Below are 17,237 nucleotides of genomic sequence, written 5' to 3'. Positions count from 1 at the left end.
GCCTCTCGCCATTTAACTTGCTTGTTTTAGGAGATACATGTCAAGGCTAGTCCCACACAGAGCTTTAGACTGGGTGTAAAAGCTCCCAAACTGAAATGCAATTACAACTCATAAACCTTCACAGTAGCGTAAACGGGGGGAAAAAAAGGCAACTCCGCTCAGTTTGGTTCAAACCCCTCGTGATTCCAATTAGCGTATCGCCAACACAGCCACCACTCCTTCTCGCCCAACCTCATATCACGCACACGCACACACACACACACACACACACACACACACACACACACACACTTGCTGGGTTATTCTGCAAAAAAACAAACAAAAAAAAAAAAACATGGTCCTGTATGATTGTTGCGACTGCACAATGTCTCCATGGTGTAGCTGTCATCCGTTTCTACCCGTGTGCTCGGTGCCACTCCTCACACGGCGAGGCAGGTTGTGTCAACCAAATAAGGCACTTGTCAGCGACACAAAAAGACATTGTTGCCGGCCCATTGTTACCTGCTCTGCCAGCTATCATATAGGAAGTGATGGAGCGACAGTGTTTGGGAGCGCGGCGCAGCACCGGAGAGCCCCCAGGGGTATTATGGGTGTAAATCTCCCTCACACAGTTCTGCTCCAGGCCACGGAGAGCATCATCATTAGCTGGAGCAGATGGAGGGGGCTTCAGCGCAGTCCCCCCCCCCCCGTCTTTGCTTCTGTCAGACGACTGCTGCTGGAATCTGGTTTGATACAATGATGCTGGGTGGATGGGAGCAACAGCCCGAGCCCAGACACTGAGTGATGAAATCCACGTGAAATCAGACGAAAGCTGCAGAACACACACACGTGCACGGAGACGGTCTGATTCATCATTTATTAGCGAAGTGATGATCGTGGATGTTGGTTCAGAGTCGTGCGCGTTCACGCCGCATGTTTGTGCTCTTGTCGTTTCGGTGGGAAGACAAAACACGGAGCAAACCAGTTTCACTGACGATTGTCTTCAAAGGCTCGATAATACGATTAGTTCCGAATTTGATTCATTTGTCAATCAACGGAAAATGTATGTAACTATTTTTGATGAATGGTAAATAACAGTCTTAGGTCACTAGTAAGCTATTTGAGAAAATGTGATCTTGGCCTATTTAAAGATATGATATATATAATATATAACATCTTTAAATATAATTATTGTATTTGACAGTTTTTAACACTGAGCAACTGAAGTTGTATTGGAAACGTCTATGAAAACGTAGCTAAGCTAGCTGTTGCAAACCGCAACCAACTGAGCGTCCGACAGGGGACACTTTATGGCGGGGAACCGCTGATTCCGTTTCCGGTTTCCGGGCAGCGTCTCTAAATGAACGTGACGTATTCTGGAACCGTTTTGAGAAACAACCGTATTTCAACACGACGTAGCAAACATGGCGACTCACACGGAGGACAACATATTCAATTTCTGTGAAAGAGTTCCTCTAAATATAACACACTGTAGCTTTAAGTTTTTACACTGGCTTTTTAGCAAAATTACTTATTAAGATCTGATGTTTCATTGAAAAGCCTGATATGAAAGTTAAAGCCCAATTCTGAGCAACTAATCAGCGCAATCGTTTATCAACGAGGAGTTATTTATCTCCGGCCGCCACTATCTCCCCATTGATGCAGCAGTACTAGAGGCCTGCCATCCAGCGGGCATGGTGTGTGTGTGTGTGTGTGTGTGTGTGTGTGTGTGTGTGTGTGTGTGTGTGTGTGTGTGTGTGTGTGTGTGTGTGTGTGTGTGTGTGTGTGTGTGTGTGTGTGTGTGTGTGTGTGTGTGTGTGTGTGTGTGTGTGTGTGTGTGTGTGTGTGTGTGTGTGTGTGTGTGTGTGTGTGTGTGTGTGTGTGAGAAGCACTGGCAGAATCCTAATCTTCCAGCAAGAAGCTTCACATGGCCAGATCAAGAATTAGGAGCGAGGCTGATGGGGGGGAGGGGGGAGGGGGGGGAAAAGCCCTTCTCAGTCTGTGTTTTAAAGGACAGTGCTTTGAATGTCATTTGACAATTTCCTTTTAATTAGAACTAATTTACAGAAAGATGCCCACCAGCTAATCTTTACAGGATAATTAACTTCTATTTTCTTTACTTTTAATTAAAAAGTGCTGAAGATTTAGCTGATCCACAAAGAATTGTTCTTTTGAAATGTTCATCAGACTCCACACTTCTTTTGGCATTGGTAATATTTAGATCCTATCTGCCGCTCACAGTCTCCAATTTCATAGAAATTCCTTGATAGGAAAATATTGTTTTATCTACATTATTTGATGCAGTAATCATTTTTCCTTGTTCTGAAGGCTCCAACCCATAAAATTCTTTTGAAATGAAACTCGGCTAAAAGCTATTTGTCACAGAGGCGGTGTTAGCATTTAACCATACAGCTATTCCAACCGCTGAATGTGACGAGCGCGGCGCTTTTCAGGTTAAACAGCAGCGTCTTATTGAAGCACACCGACTTAGACACAGCCAAGCGCCTGCTCGTGCCTCGGCGGGATGAAAACTCCCTCAGCCTCGTCAGAGCTGCCGGAGAAAAGTCTCCCCTCGCCACCGCCTCGCGCGCCTTCCAACAGACTTTTTACTTAGTGGAGATAAAGTGAGCCAATATGAGGTGAGCGCGCCGTAGACAGAGCCTCCACTCGTCTGCAGACAAGCCAATGGCTGAAGATGGATGCCCCCACTTAACCATGATAGCTCCCCGGAGGAGCCTCACTCAATGGCTTCATTAAAAGTGAACGTTGCGAGTGAAAAGCTCGCTTACAAACCAGTAATTAAGAGCGCACATATTTTTACCCCGCTTTGTTTCAGCTGTCGCGTCCGTCGCGCCGGGCACATGGTTAAATTTTATTTCCTTCTGAGGAGTAACAGAATGACGCCGATAAATCACTCGGCCACAGGAGGAGCGAGTCCCGTAACAGGAAGGACCCGAACGCAGCATCAGCGAGCATTCGAACAAGCACTCTTTTTTTTTTTTTTTAATCTGTCCGTTGCCCCCTGCAAAGCAAACGTTGCCCTGCGAGAGAGACATTAACTAAAGCCCACGACGACAAGCTTTGTGACTTTTATGCACCAAACGACCCGTCCCACTGTCCACTTGGACGTGTGTGTGTGTGTGTGTGTGTGTGTGTGTGTGTGTGTGTGTGTGTGTGTGTGTTCTCCAGAGGGACAAGTAGAGGCAGCAGAGTGAAGCAGGACCCAGCTAACTCCACAGAGGAACCGGCTGGCATCTGCTGAGGCCCTCGGGCGCGCTCAGAGGTGCCTCCAGCATTTTAATGGCACAGTCAAATGCCAGCATGTTTTCATGCCATTCCAATTCAAATTCATTGGATAAAGAAGTGAGCGCGTGTTATTCCCCCCCCCCTCCTCAACGGTCCACACAGACACGCTGGGCGCAACAACACAGAACTTAGCCAGTCTGCAAACATGCTCCGCATCCAACGTCGTGTCTGATTGGGGAGTGAGATATGGCGCGGAATTATGTTAACAGCATTTTGAAAATGCGAAACGCAAAAAAAAAAAAAAATCATAACATCATCTTGCATCTGGGCACCGTTTGCAGCGGCGGCGCCGCCTCCCGGTCGATGGGCGTGTCTGCTCCTCGGTGCGAGGAGCACAAAACCTACAGTAATGTAAACCTAGTGGGTCATCTGGATGGATGATGTCATCAGATGTCATCTCTCGCGCGGCAGCCTCGCAGGAGGGATTGTGCGTTTTTTCTCACGTGCGTGCGTGTGTGTTTTGCGGGGATGTGAATACATTCATCCATCCACCCCCTATGAACCCTCCCTCCCTCCCTCTTTTCTTTTTTCATTTTTTTTTTTCACCACCACAATTTCCAGACAAGCATTGGTGCTGAGTTTTCAAGCAGTTTGTTGACTGTTGATTGTAAGTGCCCAAATTTAGGAAGGCAGCCATTTCTAATCACGAGAATTACATTGCCTAGCAACCGGAAAATCAAGTTAAACAATACCACTGCTTATACTTGGTCACAGACCGCGGCTCGGAGGAGAAACACATCGGTCTCCACTGAAGCTGTTCCACGCTCCTCCCAGCACACACACAGACACACACACACGCACACACACACACACACACACACAAGCAGCCATCCACAGACAATATACAAACGGTAATTTACTTTTGACTTGTGTCACCGCATTAGCTCCACATTTGGTTTGATCACAGAGTACAACGTGGAAAAAAGGCGTCGTCTTCTCTCTTTTTTTCTTTTCTTTCTGTAGCGTTTACAGCAGTGAGAGAGAGAGAGAGAGAGAGAGAAAGAGAGAGAGAGAGAGAGAGAGAGAGAAAGAGAGAGAGAGAGAGAGAGAGAGAGAGAGAGAGAGAGAGAAAAAAAGATGATTGAAATGAAAAAAACTCCTTTGAGGGGTTCCTGTAGCACATAAGCTATTAGAAGTTGCGTAAATGGTATCTATTTCATTACAGTGATCAAGGATTAAATTAGAGGCTTGAGCCCTGTAACATATACACTCGCTCTCCTCTAAGGCTGAGGGAGCCCTCCGCTTCCCAAAGGTCATTAGAGCTGAGGAGAGAGTGCGGCCCCCGGTCCCTCCTCGCCTCCCTCCACTTTCTCGTCTCTCTCACACTTTCCCGAACAACCCTTCCTGCTAGATGTTTGTTTTCATACTGTTCCCCCCCCCCCCACACACACACACTTTGTTGTCAGAGAACAAGTGTATATCCTTCTCCAGCTGTGGGGGTAAACATGTGGATGTATAAGCCTGCCTGGCTCACAGCGCACAGCCACTTGCAACTTGAGACAAAGTCTGTATTTTCAGTTTTTTCCTCCCACGCAGAAGTTTGAAGAGTCCTGCAGTGTGTGTGTGTGTGTGTGTGTGTGTGTGTGTGTGTGTGTGTGTGTGTGTGTGTGTGTGTGCGTGTGCGTGTGCGCGCACGCTCGCTCGCTCACCTGGAAGTGAGGACGGCACCGGTATCAGTGTTGGCACAAAGGGCCAGTCACACGGAGCGGAGTTGGCAGGGGTTGAGCGGTGTGGCCCTGTTGGATTTTTAGGGGGCTGCATTATGCATTCATGTTTAGTCTCAGGTGCTCCGTTTTATCCCCGGGCCAGCTTGGACACATTTTCAATGAGCCTTTTTGGATGAAAAACTGTATAGGTGGGAGCAAAAAATGATTTCCATGCTTATAGAGATCTGCCGCTTTGTTCTGTCAGATTCAATTACCTCACCTCTAATTAGGGAGCTATGGAGGAGGCTGGGTTTGTGATCCACACATCACACTGTGGAGCCTGCTGATAGTGCGAGGTATCGCTATCACAGCCCGACCACAAGCTCGCCACATTGCGGACGGCTGGGGGGGGGGGAAGGCACGCCGTGAAATTAGCAGTCGCTCGTACACTTCTGCTCGTGCGCCGCTCTGTTTGTTCGCAGCCCTGCCTTTTTTGTAAAGTTTGGGTTTCAGAGGAGACGTTGGCACATCTGTGTGTGTGTTATGTTCTTATTCCGTTTTTTCTTTTGGGTCCAGTGGGGCACACGCTCGGTGTGTTTCCCCTGAAAGATATGCTTACTCCGCCACCTCTGTCCGCGCTCCTCTCTCCCCCCGCTCCCCTTCCTCTGTGACTCATTAATCCTCTGTCCATCATATGGTCTCAGAGTATCACCCCCATTTTATAGACTCAGCGGGGGCATTACCATATCCCTCTCCGGAGCTCCACTCCGCATGGCCGATCCCTATCAGACAGGGGCCACGCCACGAACAAAAGAGCCACTGTGATCAAGCCCGCATTCAGCTACCAATGTCTCTATTAGCATTGGCTGCTCCTTTGCCTGCTGCTCCTGCTGCATGTCTGTTTGAACGGGGCTGAGATTTTATTTCTCCGCGGCACTACACTCAGCAGAGGAAGAGTCTGATGGACGTGGAGGATACAGGTCAGGGCGGGCGGAGCGGGTGACGAGGCCGCGCGGATGCAGGGATACTGTACCTGAGAGGAAGTTCAGACAGGGAGCAGTTTCCTCAAACATCCTCATGGATTTGAGCAGATGTACTGTATCAGTCTGAAGATGACTGTAGCAAACCGAGCTCTTCCACAAAGTAAAAACTTGTGAATTAGCACTCGGCTGTCTGGACAGAACAGATGTCTGGCTGGAGGTCACCAACAGTTATTGTAAGACTCTGACTATTTTCTTTGTTAATCTAATGATCATTTTTCATGGTTGACTGACATTTATTGTAGTTAGGTGGTTCCCAACCCTTTTTGGCTGATGAACTCGTCATCACAGGTGAACGCCTTGATGAACAAAATGAACCATTTCATTTATGAGTGACTTTTTTAGGGCTGCAACTAACGTAGTAAAAAAGTATCAAGGATTTTACTCAAAAATAAAAAAAAAATCTTCTAATAAAACATAACTGTGTAATATCTTTTAAAATTTGATTTATTATCCGTATTGTTATTATTGTCATTTATATTTTATTTATATTCTTGCACCCGTAATCATCTATGGCCCCTCGTGCCTCCGGGTTGGGAACCACCAACAACAGTTGTGTTTCATTTTATATTAAACAAGACGTACTGTACAAGAGCCGCAAATAGTGACATTTCAGAGGCTGGAGCCATTTCATTTTTCATAGTTTCGCTTAATAAATGAAGTCAACAGTCAATCAATCAATTGTTGCAGATGAACTTTCTTTCAAATCAAGACTAAATCATTTTTTTTCTTTTGTGTGATTTGCTTAGGAACAGTTTCAGATAATTCCAGGGAGTTGTTTTCAAAGAACGGATATTACAAGAAATAAAAAAAAAATGGTGGCTTCTTTTCCCCCGCCCTCTGGAATCACTATGGAAGTTTCAGACACCCCCTCCTGGAGCAGAGCTGTCCTCTCGGGTTTCACTGCCGCCAGCACAGAACACATGCACTTGCCCCGCAGATTCCCAGAAGATTTCCAAGCAGCTTTCCAGCAACAGTGTTTACGCTGTCGCGCTGTCCCGTCCCAGATCTGCTCCCAGTCCAAGTTCCATGATCTTAGGCGTCTTTGTGTCTTGTTTGTGACGAGTGCGCCCATTTTAAAAGGGGAACTGCTCTGCGGACGCTCTCCCCGCGGTGTCATTGGCCATCTAAACTCCGGAGGGGGGGGGGGGGGTGGCGCCTGATAAGCGGCACATTCCTCCGGCCCAGTTTGTCAGCAGACCCTATGGAAATGCGCCGACCGACCGGCGCGGGTCACACACAGTGAATGTGACAGGGTTTTAAACAGTACACAACTAAATATAGCAGCAACGCCACTATCAGAAAATGAGTTAGGAGTGTGGTGCTGGTCGTTTAGAAAGTCATTATTCTTATCATTGCTGTCTCTGAAATAATTTCAGGTCTCTCCATGCAATGAATACTGTATAATAAACTAAACATGCTAGAGTGAGGACAAACTTTGGTAATCTACGCGGGTCCCCCCCCCCCCATAAAGAAGTAGCCACCGGACCCCCTTCAACGTCGCCGACTGGGTGGAGCATTTCATTTTTTTTTTCTCCATATTCAGCGAGGCCTCCGGTATCTCCATCAGTTTGAAAATGCTCCATTTAGTTACTATCTGTTGGAGTGGGGAAGTGAGATGCCCTCATTCTGAGTCTATTAAACCTCGGCTCTATCTCATCTTATCTCCCTAATCTTTGTGTCTTATTGACCATGAAGTTTATCTTTAATCTCCCTTCACCCTTATTATCACTACAACACTGTAGGTCTATTTTCTATGGTGCAATGGCGCCGCTGTATTCGCCGGCAACAGTGGAAGAATCGTTTAGTTGTACACACAGTTCTTATTCAGCTGTGTAATGGAATGTGTACAGAGCGTGCGTAAAGAAATGTATTTCCCCGCTTTCGTTCACACTGTCTTCAATTGGCTTGGCAAGGGGCTTTTAACGGCAGTCATACAATCTCCCCTTGATACTGCGATATTTATCTCCCGGTAGCATCTTAAAGCGATGGCAGACTCATCGAGTCACTTCACGCTTCACTCCACCCCTCGGCGAATCAGCAGAAGGCATCAGATAAGATCATAAAACTGTATCCTAATTTAAAAGCAGCACTCCGGCTCCACAGTGTCTATTAGGAGATCCGTGCGCTAATTCTTTTCATGTCCGGGGCTCCTGCAGATGTGGGCCTCTACAAAGGAGTAATTTATAAGACTAATGAAAAGAGCAGGCAGTTTGTGGACATCGGGGGGGTCTTTTATGAGGCCCGGCGCGGCGAAGAAAGGGAAACGGGAGAGGCAACGCCGGCCCCCTTTTCTGAACCGAAATTATTGCTTTATTAAAGCTGAGGGCCTCCGCTCCCTCCACAATAGAACAAACACGCTGAAAGGTGTCGAGAGGATATCAGCGCACTCCGTTTGAGCTCCGGGACGATGCACGGGAGGCTGCGACATAGCTCGCGTGTGACAGGCAGAGACGGAGACAGCATCCACATCCAGCAGCCAGCACTTTTTTGGATTTGATTTTTCAGTTTAAACGTGCCTCATAATACATGGAGGACAAGCTTTGACTCCTGTGAACACGTTTTTTTTATTGTTTTAGCTCGGAGTGTGTGATTTCAAATACAAACTAACCTTAAAGTCGAAGTGTTCCATCGCTTCTTTGCTATGGTAATTCGTGTGCTGACATTGGAGACATGTTTTGGTCGGGGGGGGGGAGGTGTGCAAGATGCACATTATCTTAATAACATTCAAATGCCGGGTGAGATGTTTTTCAGAGCTAATACAATTCAGGTAGCAGTACAGTAATTCCATCAGCGGCCCTTGATTGAAGCAAAAATGTTAATATGCAAATAACCAAAAGAGATGTACAGCTACGAGCGAAACTCCGAAATCGTTTAGATTTAAAGAAATAATATTGCACAGAGAGGGGAAAAATTAATCACACGGAAAAGTGTCTCCTTTAAGATTGCACTGGTGTATTACCCGGAGGCATGGAATGTAAATGGAAAATCAACATTGTACCCTGTGATAAGGCTAACAAATTAATAAAAGTATTTTTCTTTTTCCTCCTCCCATGCTGATGCCCCTATGAAAAGTCTGGAAAGGAACTTTTTCTCCCCCTCCCTCCCCCCTCCCTCCCTCCTTCCCCCCTCCGTCTGTGTGAGGTTTTGTTTTGCAGGTAGCAGGATTAACATCAATGCTCACCTTGGCTGCATGTCAGCTTGTTTATCAGAGAGCCGCACAGTCTCAAAGGGCCTTTTTTTTTTATGGAATGAAAATAAAAAAATGGAATGAAATATTAAGGTTAAATATTATGCTTTATTTGACGCGGCTTCATATTTGTCTCCGACTGAATGTGTGAACACGGAATGCATAGACAGTGCTGCGCTGCGCTTTACATAACGTTGTAGTATCGCAACACAAGTAACAAGGGGAGGAAGAAGTTCTCCTTTTTTTTTTAATGAAAGCCTGAGGGGTGTGATGAAACTGCTGAACATCTCCCGTGTGTCTCTCTCTCTCTGTTTGTGTGTGTGTGTGTGTGTGTGTGTGTGTGTGTGTGTGTGTGTGTGTGTGTGTGTGTGTGTGTGTGTGTGTGTGTGTGTGTGTGTGTGTGTGTGTGTGTGTGTGTGTGTGTGTGTGTGTGTGTGTGTGTGTGTGTGTGTGTGTGTGTGTTCCCTCAGGTCCTCTGGAGGATGGCCTGGAGGAGGAGGAGGAGGAGTGCGTCTCCGAGGAGAACGAGCTCTTGGCCAAAGACGAGTTCTCGGCGGAGGAGAACTTCACCGCCGAGTTTGAGGCCGAGAACATGAGCTGCGAAGACATGGAGTACTTCTGCAACAAAGGTGAGGATCAAGTGCTCACTCTTCCGCCAACTTCTACGAGCGGAGCACGGCGCTCTCTTTTTTCTATCAGGGCCTTAATATGAGACAATATGTTGAGCAGCCCTCGTGCCAAGCATCACAAAAAGAAGTCAAACTCCTGCCAATGGCGTCTAATAAAACTCGTGGACACGCTCAAATCAAACCTGGCACAACTTGCGTCCGGTCGAGGAATTTCTCCCGCATCACTGCCTGGAGTTGAGACTATCCATTTTTAATATTTGATCCCATCAATCCACCCAAGAGCAGTGGTTTGATCTGAGAGAGAGCGATGGCATCGGCAACACTGGCTCTCCCTCTGTGATAGCGCCGCGAAGGTGTCATAAACCTGCCGTACGCCAATGCGCTGGAGAGCGTCAGCACTTCGCTTTGAGCCAGCGCTGAAGCTCTGCGAACGCTCAGCGGCACCTGCTACTGCTCGGAGGTCCGGCGCTGTAAAGCGTCGCCAGAATGCGCCCGAGAACCTCTTTGAACTCCAATTCAATTAGATTGCTTTTCTTTGTGTGTTTGTTTCATTTCGGTCACACCTTGCCATCACAGGAGCTAATTTGTGGTCTGCTCCAGGTTACAGTGTGAAGATGACAGACTTGTCCCGCCTCCCCTCCCCCTAAGTCCCCCGGTCGCGTTGCTTTCACTACCCCAGGTGTCCCCGCACACTCCCAGGCTCACGGATGCCATAAATTTGACTTTTTAATGAAGGACCTATGCTTTGAATGTCTGCCTCCTCTTTCTCCTTTCAAAGAGAAAATTGTTTAGAATAATTTTTCTTCACACCTCTAAACTGATGTGCCTCGTGGGATGACATTATTGAAGAAAAAAAAAAGAAAAAAATCTTTCATGTTTCAGGTGCGCTGTGCCCCGGTAATCGTATCAATAACGCTTCTCCTTTTGTTCTCCGGGAAAAAGTTGAACGGCACAATTGTTCGAAAATTGCAATTACCAGCGACGCCTCGTTGGCTTCACCCTTTGTCTCCCTCGTAATGTGTCCTCACTCCAAACTTCAAAGTGCAATGTATGGTCCTGTAATAGCCTAGTAGCTATGGAATGGGTGGCGCGGTACACACTGGTGGTTATAGGAGGAGGGGGGGGGGGGGGGGGGGGGGGGGGGGGGGGGGGGGCACAACTTCTGGAAATCTTCAAAGAGCCCTGTCATAGCTGGTGTATGTCCCATTGTTTTGGATAAAACCTTGGGCCCTCAAATCTCCCGCCGTTCCCCGTGTTTGTGAATAAAGTCAACACTACATAGCGATCCAAAATGTCAAATGCTACTTTTAGGGCGACACTAGTAATCTCTTCTTTCTCATACACAAGCTAAGTCAGATTTTTGGTCTTACTCTGCTATCGTAGCTTACAGTAGCAGTAAGTCCTAAGACGCAAATGATGTACTATCCACATTTCCCTTCTTTCTTCGTGGAGCGTCGTGCGCAATCATCAGGTGTAGCCATTTCCCCTCCCGTGATCCCTTCCTCAATTAGATCTATTTAAAACTAATGTCGCAGTGGCTTAAATTTACCCCACTTATGTTGAAAACTGCCGTGAATTAAACGGGACGCAATCCTGGCGGCATTAAATGGTTTTAAGTGTGTTATTCCTCGACTATAGGAGGGAAAAAAGAGAGCCCCCGTGATTAACTAAACCCCCTCAAATGTGATGGCGCGCTGTAATTAGCCCTGTGCGGACTCGAACGTGGATTTTAAAGCAGCCACTCATCCCATGGCCTTTATCTCCGGCGGCTTCCCGGAGAATACGGTCTCCCGTGTAAGGTTCCTCCACTGAGCGGTGACTCTCCGGTCTTAGCTTAGCCTTGTATCTGTGTAGTCACTCTCTGAAATGGGCTTGTCAGGGGGACCTAAAACCTCCATTAAAAGTTTCAGTCCATAATAGGTATTAAAAAGCTGTAGGAACACAAAGAGGAGTACCAATTTTCATTAACATATGAAGCACTTATTAACTTTGATCAGAGTGCGGTGAAGTAGCAAAGCCGCTTAAAGGCGCAAAGGTCAAGAAGTTGAATGCCACCAAAGACTCAGCCATTTGCCTTACCCTTGCAGAAAAAAAAACAGGGACTCCCCAGATAAGTGCACCTTGATGTTCCATCTTGGTCGCAGGCTTGGGGAACCTCTGAACTGGCTGACGGCTGGCTCCGCAACCTGTTTAGTTAATGGTGTCATGGCTCTTGCTGGGTTTTTTTTGGTGCCTCACGTTGATGAGGTGTGTGTAGTGGCATCACACGCATCGGCCTGTTGGCAAAAAGATGCTCTCACGGAATAATGATATGATAAGTAGAAGGAAACGGTGGAACGCTGAAAGGGGCCATTTTGCATGATTGGTGATTTTACCCTTCATGATGCCAGAGTATTTCAGTTACTGTAAGTACTTCATCCAACACCATCCTTCAGATTGCTGTCGTGACAGAACTGCTGACCAGATTGCACAGACTTTAAAACAACTACAGTTACACCAGTGGGCGTATGAGGTTTCCTTTTGTCAATGACACTCCACACAAAATAGCTCAGCAAGAAACATTGGGGGGGCTAAACTGAAGCAGCTTGGTGGAAGAGTAGAGTCCCAGCGAGCGAGGAACAAAGGTTTAATACAACACATGGACGTAGAGAGGGGGGTCTGCAGAGGAGCATTGTGAGCGGGTAAAAAAGCTCATATCTGAAATAATAAATAAAAATAACCTTGACTTTCCCTTGTGAGTGAAATGGAATGTCAGCAACTCCTGCTCGGTCAGTTTCACGTTTATTGAGCTGCTTGTGAAAAGCCCACAGACGAAACACACCGGCTGAGATTTATACTCAATTCACACGCCCGACTCTATAATTGTGGGAAATATATACCTTTTTTTTCTTTTTTATATACACTGGATGACATCTTTTGGTTTTTACTGAAATTGTGAAATTTCACCTTGCTGCCTCACCCCCTCGTTTTACTGTTGGCTATCTGCGGCGTTCAGCACAGGGTGTTGCCACAAGCTGTTCCCCTCTCTGCGTTTCCAAGTGTTTGTTCCTGGTGACAAGTGACTTCCTTGGTTAGCTCCGATAGTAAATCGACATGTCATTTCAACTGTGGGTGACATTTCCTAAGAGAAGCGAAGAACATCTCTGCGGTGAGTTGGATCACGCAAACGTTGTCTACTTCAAACTGCTCGATTCTGACGCCACAGTGAGTGTGTGTTGTGTCAGGATACGTCAACGGCACATGAATGTGCACTCTTCAGCCCCTTTTCATGTTACGACAGTGTGGCCAAAATCATTGTATCACAGCAGAAGTAATATAGCGTAAGGACTCCACATAGCAAATAACAAAACCCCACCTTGACCCCTTAAATAACCTCTCAGTGGGTAATTTGAACTGCAACAGTGGCAGCCGTACAGTAACACACAGAAAGTGCAGAATTAATTACGCCAGTCTTTGTGTAACACAGAAGTAATCAGAATCTCCCCGCAAACAAGACGAGGGAGATCTCCTTGGCTCCGCTTCTTCTTTTTTTGCCTCAGCCGCCAGTGCCCGGAATGGCAAATGTGGAATTTTAATGCACAGTTGATGCTGGAGAATATGGGGGAAATGCTAATTTGTGGGTCCGCGATAAGATGAATCGAGTCATCCCTTTAGCCCCATTTGACTCAGTGGAGGAAATTAATCATTAATGTTTGTTAAGTATGACAATCTAACTGGGCCAGATCTACATGCTCAGAGACTGAGGCAGCGCGAGATAAAGAGCCGGGCTGCAGACAGGCAGGAAAACTGCCAGATTCTGTAATGATGGGAATTTATTGGCATTTAAAGAGACAGTGGCAGAGCATTTCACTAATAGCCTCCCTCCGTTGGAGTGCTCTGCCTGCCACAAATTGCATGCAATTCAGACCTATTTTTCAGATAGCGGAGGAGTCTTACAGCTACGCTTGACTTTGGTGGAAAAAGGTTGCTTCCCTGGAATTGACTTTATCTGTTGCAGCACAATCTGCATCAACAAGCAAATATGCAATATCAACAGACTCGCACTACCACTGCTGCTGGGAGGGGGGCAGCAGCCCCGCCCCCCCTTCCCAGCAGCAATATTACATTCTGAAAATCGCCACTAGCTCCGGTGACAGTAGCAAGATCGTGATGGTGTTTGTTTTTTTCGAAAAAAGTGGCAGTGGGTTAAAGTCATTGAGTCTCGACTTCGGTAACACACAGAACTGTGCAATCCCATACGAAGACTTAAAACTACTTATTCTCCCAATTTCGCAGAAATTGCGACCTGTCTCCAGACTCAGTGGTCCGGATTAGAGCTCTCGGAGCTCCTTAAAGTCTCACACGCTCAGATTGACATTTTTCAAGGGCTCCTCTGGCAGATACAATGCTAAAAGGGGGGAAGAGAGAAAAAAGCCAATATGACTTTGTTGCTACCTTGCTCGAGGAACTGTTTGTGTAAATCGCCCATAAGCTTATTGACCCGAATGTGCGGCGCGCTGCGTGTGACGGCGATTTGGCTAGAGAGCCGTCCTTTGATAGAGCGGCGATAGGGCTGATTTTTACCAGCTCACTGGCTCCTCTCGCATGCCCGCCAACCTTGCACCCAGCAGGCCATCTCGCCCTCCCTGGCCCTTCTGTTCTCCTCAGCCTTCCCCCCTCGCTCAGCCTTAAGTATCTCCGTTTGATTGCGCAGGAGAAGGGGGGGGGGGGGGGGGGGGGGGGGGGGGGCACCTAAGCCAGATGTAAATTATGATCTAGGCGATAATGTATCACTGTCAATCTGTCTCTCGCTTGATAAGACCGCAGAGGGGTTTCAATCCAAATGATTAAAACAGTCTCTCTGTCTTACAGTGGACCTCTGTGAATGAAGTGGAGCAGGCAATCAATTCATTTTTTTGTCATATAAATCCATAAAAATAGGTCTCTGCATTTTTTCTGGTATTGTGCGTTGTATTAAAACGGTTACTGTGAGCAAGCAAGCAAGCGCCGCTCCGGCACTTCATCCTCTGCTCTGCCTTTCTTTCCTTGGTTCCGAGTGACATTTGTGCAGGAAACTTCATCAAAGCCCTGTGACATTGTTCCCTGGTGAGGTTGCCCGGGCGATTGTGTTTAAAATGCACCGCAAACTGTGTCAGATAGACGGCAGAAAATCCTTAATCACTACTTAATTAAGGAATCATCTTGTAGCTTCATTTCCCGGGCCGTAATTAAACACTTCCAATACGTTTCGTTACAGGGCTTAACATGTTCGCCTGAGATCAAGGTAGTGCCTTTAATGTTATCTTGCCGGCTTTTTTTTTTTTTTTCTTTTTTCAAACTCCGCTCCGTTGGAAGGAACTGTTGATACATACGCCTTTGTTATCCTCGTCATAATACGAGCCGGGTATGCTGAAGAGGTTCCAACAATAAATAGTGGGGGGAATTTTAGTTGAGTGGGCTCCCCTGTTAATATACTGGGAGAGGGGAGGAGCTGGGGGGGGGGGGGGGGGGATAGCCAGCTCAAGCAGACACTTGCATAAGCAAAACTGGGTCATAATGACCTCATGTACTGTAAGTAGGACATTTCTGCCGACACTTCCTTCAGTACTTCGTACGCACCTCTTCTCTCAGAGCGAGGCGGAAAGCTGACATCCTATTGGCAAGGTTTTTCCATCTTCTTTGAAGTGAGCCATGTCACACACAAAAAAAGAAGCTAAACAAGCAAGGTGTGTGTGTGTGCGTGCGTGCGTGCGTGCGTGCGTGCGTGCGTGTGTGTGTGCGTGCTCTGGAGATGAACCTAACTGAGCACATGCTGGTGCTGGAGTCCCGTAGTGGTCGTCCTGTGGCAGTTGTCACTAGAAAATGTAATAACTTAACATTCTGAAACAACCGTACGACAACAGCATGCGTGTACGTCTTACAGTAGGTCTGATGTCTCTCTAATAAGCCACATCTTATAAAAAAATATATATATTGTCTTGGCCATCTCAAAAATATGAGAACTCCACACTCTCAGCACTTTAGAGTGTATGAAGTGTGGTAATCCATTGGGGTAATCCAGGCCCGTCCTTGGAAGTTCACTATTGGGTTTAAAGACATCAAAGGGATTGAAAATGATATGGTGACAAAAGTGGAAGCAAATGTTCTTCCACAAACTACCCCCCCCCCACCCCCCCACCCCCCGAGCAGGTTCGGCCGCCCGAGTTTGGAGACGCACTCTCGCTGTGTCGGCCACATCGGATTTATTCAGAGCACCACACTGGGGACACCTAAGAAGCACTGATTTATGTGCTTGTAAACTCTTAGTACAAACTGTGCTTACTGTTGACATGCAAAAGTTTATTTATTCTGTTTGGGTTTTTAGTGCATCTGAGAACGCTCAACGGGCGCTCGTGTCAGTGTTGTGGCCGCACACTCGGAGGCGGAGCCTGTTGAACAAAGTCTCCACACGCACTTGAATCCAGGAGAGAGATTCCCAAATATCCCTTAGCATGGTGTGTGTGTGCGAGTGTGTGTGTGTGCGTGTGTGAGAGCCCTGAGACTGTAAATCAGCCCGACATCCTATAACACACATTCTAGCTCTCTCAACAATAGATCAAACGGTAATAAATAGCCACCTCTCTCCCACACATTGCTTTCCTTCCTGTTCCATGGGGCTTCCTCCGGTTCCTGCAAGCACTCACGGGAGCTCCTCTCACATTAAAGTGTGCAGCTGGACCTGGTGAGCTCACAGCCAATAGTACACAAACACACACGAAAAACACGCATTCGCAATAGCTCACTCGGAGTCTGATAATGGCAAACTCAAATATTACAGGATAGAGTTGTAAAAACCAAATGATTTTTTTTCCGCTGGGACAGTCTCCAAAGTCCATCAGAATCAGCACATTGCAGTGCTTAATTGAATTAGGTGTCTCGGACATTCAATCTGGGTTGAGTGCTGCTTACGTTGTGTCTTCTGTGCTTCACAGAACTTTATTTTCTGCCTTGCAGGAGAGGAAGATGGCAACCGGGACGCGGGCGAGTCGGAGATGGACACGCAGGGCGAGAAGGCCAGGCGCACTGCGGCGGGACCGGACGAATGGGACGGTCCAAGTAAGTCAACAGGTCTTCATATCACTTATCTAGAAAAAAGGCCTCCAGTCAGAGTTATCATAACTGAACTGTAATGCATGATGCATAGTTTGGGGTAAGAGATTTGTGGACACTTGTGGTTCAAACATAAGAAAGCACTATGTCTTGTTAGATTTCTACATGCAATACAACACACTACTTTGACTGTACACGGCCTATACCCACCATTTAGTTGACAGCAACACATTACAGAAAGCCTTCTTGTTCAAAGAAGATATGTATTTTTAAGGCATATAATCCTATAATGCAATGCAGACAAAACTGGTGTTTAAGTTTACAGTGCATTTTTTTTTGCCCTTTTACTTAACGTGACTTCATCAGAGTGATGGATAAC

General features: G+C 46.8%; 1 protein-coding gene across 7 annotated transcripts in view; it reads left to right on the top strand.

Moving 5' to 3' along the window:
- The window catches only part of zfpm2a (zinc finger protein, FOG family member 2a), a 146,356-nt gene that overhangs the window by 50,264 nt on the left and 78,855 nt on the right, over nucleotides 1–17,237 (top strand). For 3 of the 7 annotated variants that reach the window (XM_035605372.2, XM_035605287.2, XM_035605464.2), the window contains exons 2-3: nucleotides 9,632–9,790; nucleotides 16,763–16,864. In XM_035605372.2, the coding sequence (XP_035461265.2) occupies nucleotides 9,632–9,790; nucleotides 16,763–16,864 (261 nt within the window). Of the gene's footprint in view, nucleotides 1–9,631; nucleotides 9,791–15,314; nucleotides 15,454–15,605; nucleotides 15,634–16,133; nucleotides 16,491–16,740; nucleotides 16,865–17,237 lie in introns of those variants that run through there. The other 4 variants (XM_035605792.2, XM_047335683.1, XM_035605876.2 and 1 more) reach the window with 4 other exon arrangements.

The sequence above is a fragment of the Scophthalmus maximus genome, chromosome 1 (assembly GCF_022379125.1).
Source record: "Scophthalmus maximus strain ysfricsl-2021 chromosome 1, ASM2237912v1, whole genome shotgun sequence".
Lineage (NCBI taxonomy): Eukaryota > Metazoa > Chordata > Actinopteri > Pleuronectiformes > Scophthalmidae > Scophthalmus > Scophthalmus maximus.
The sequence above is the reverse complement of the archived record's forward strand: the minus strand, read 5'-3'. Positions and strand labels throughout refer to the sequence as shown.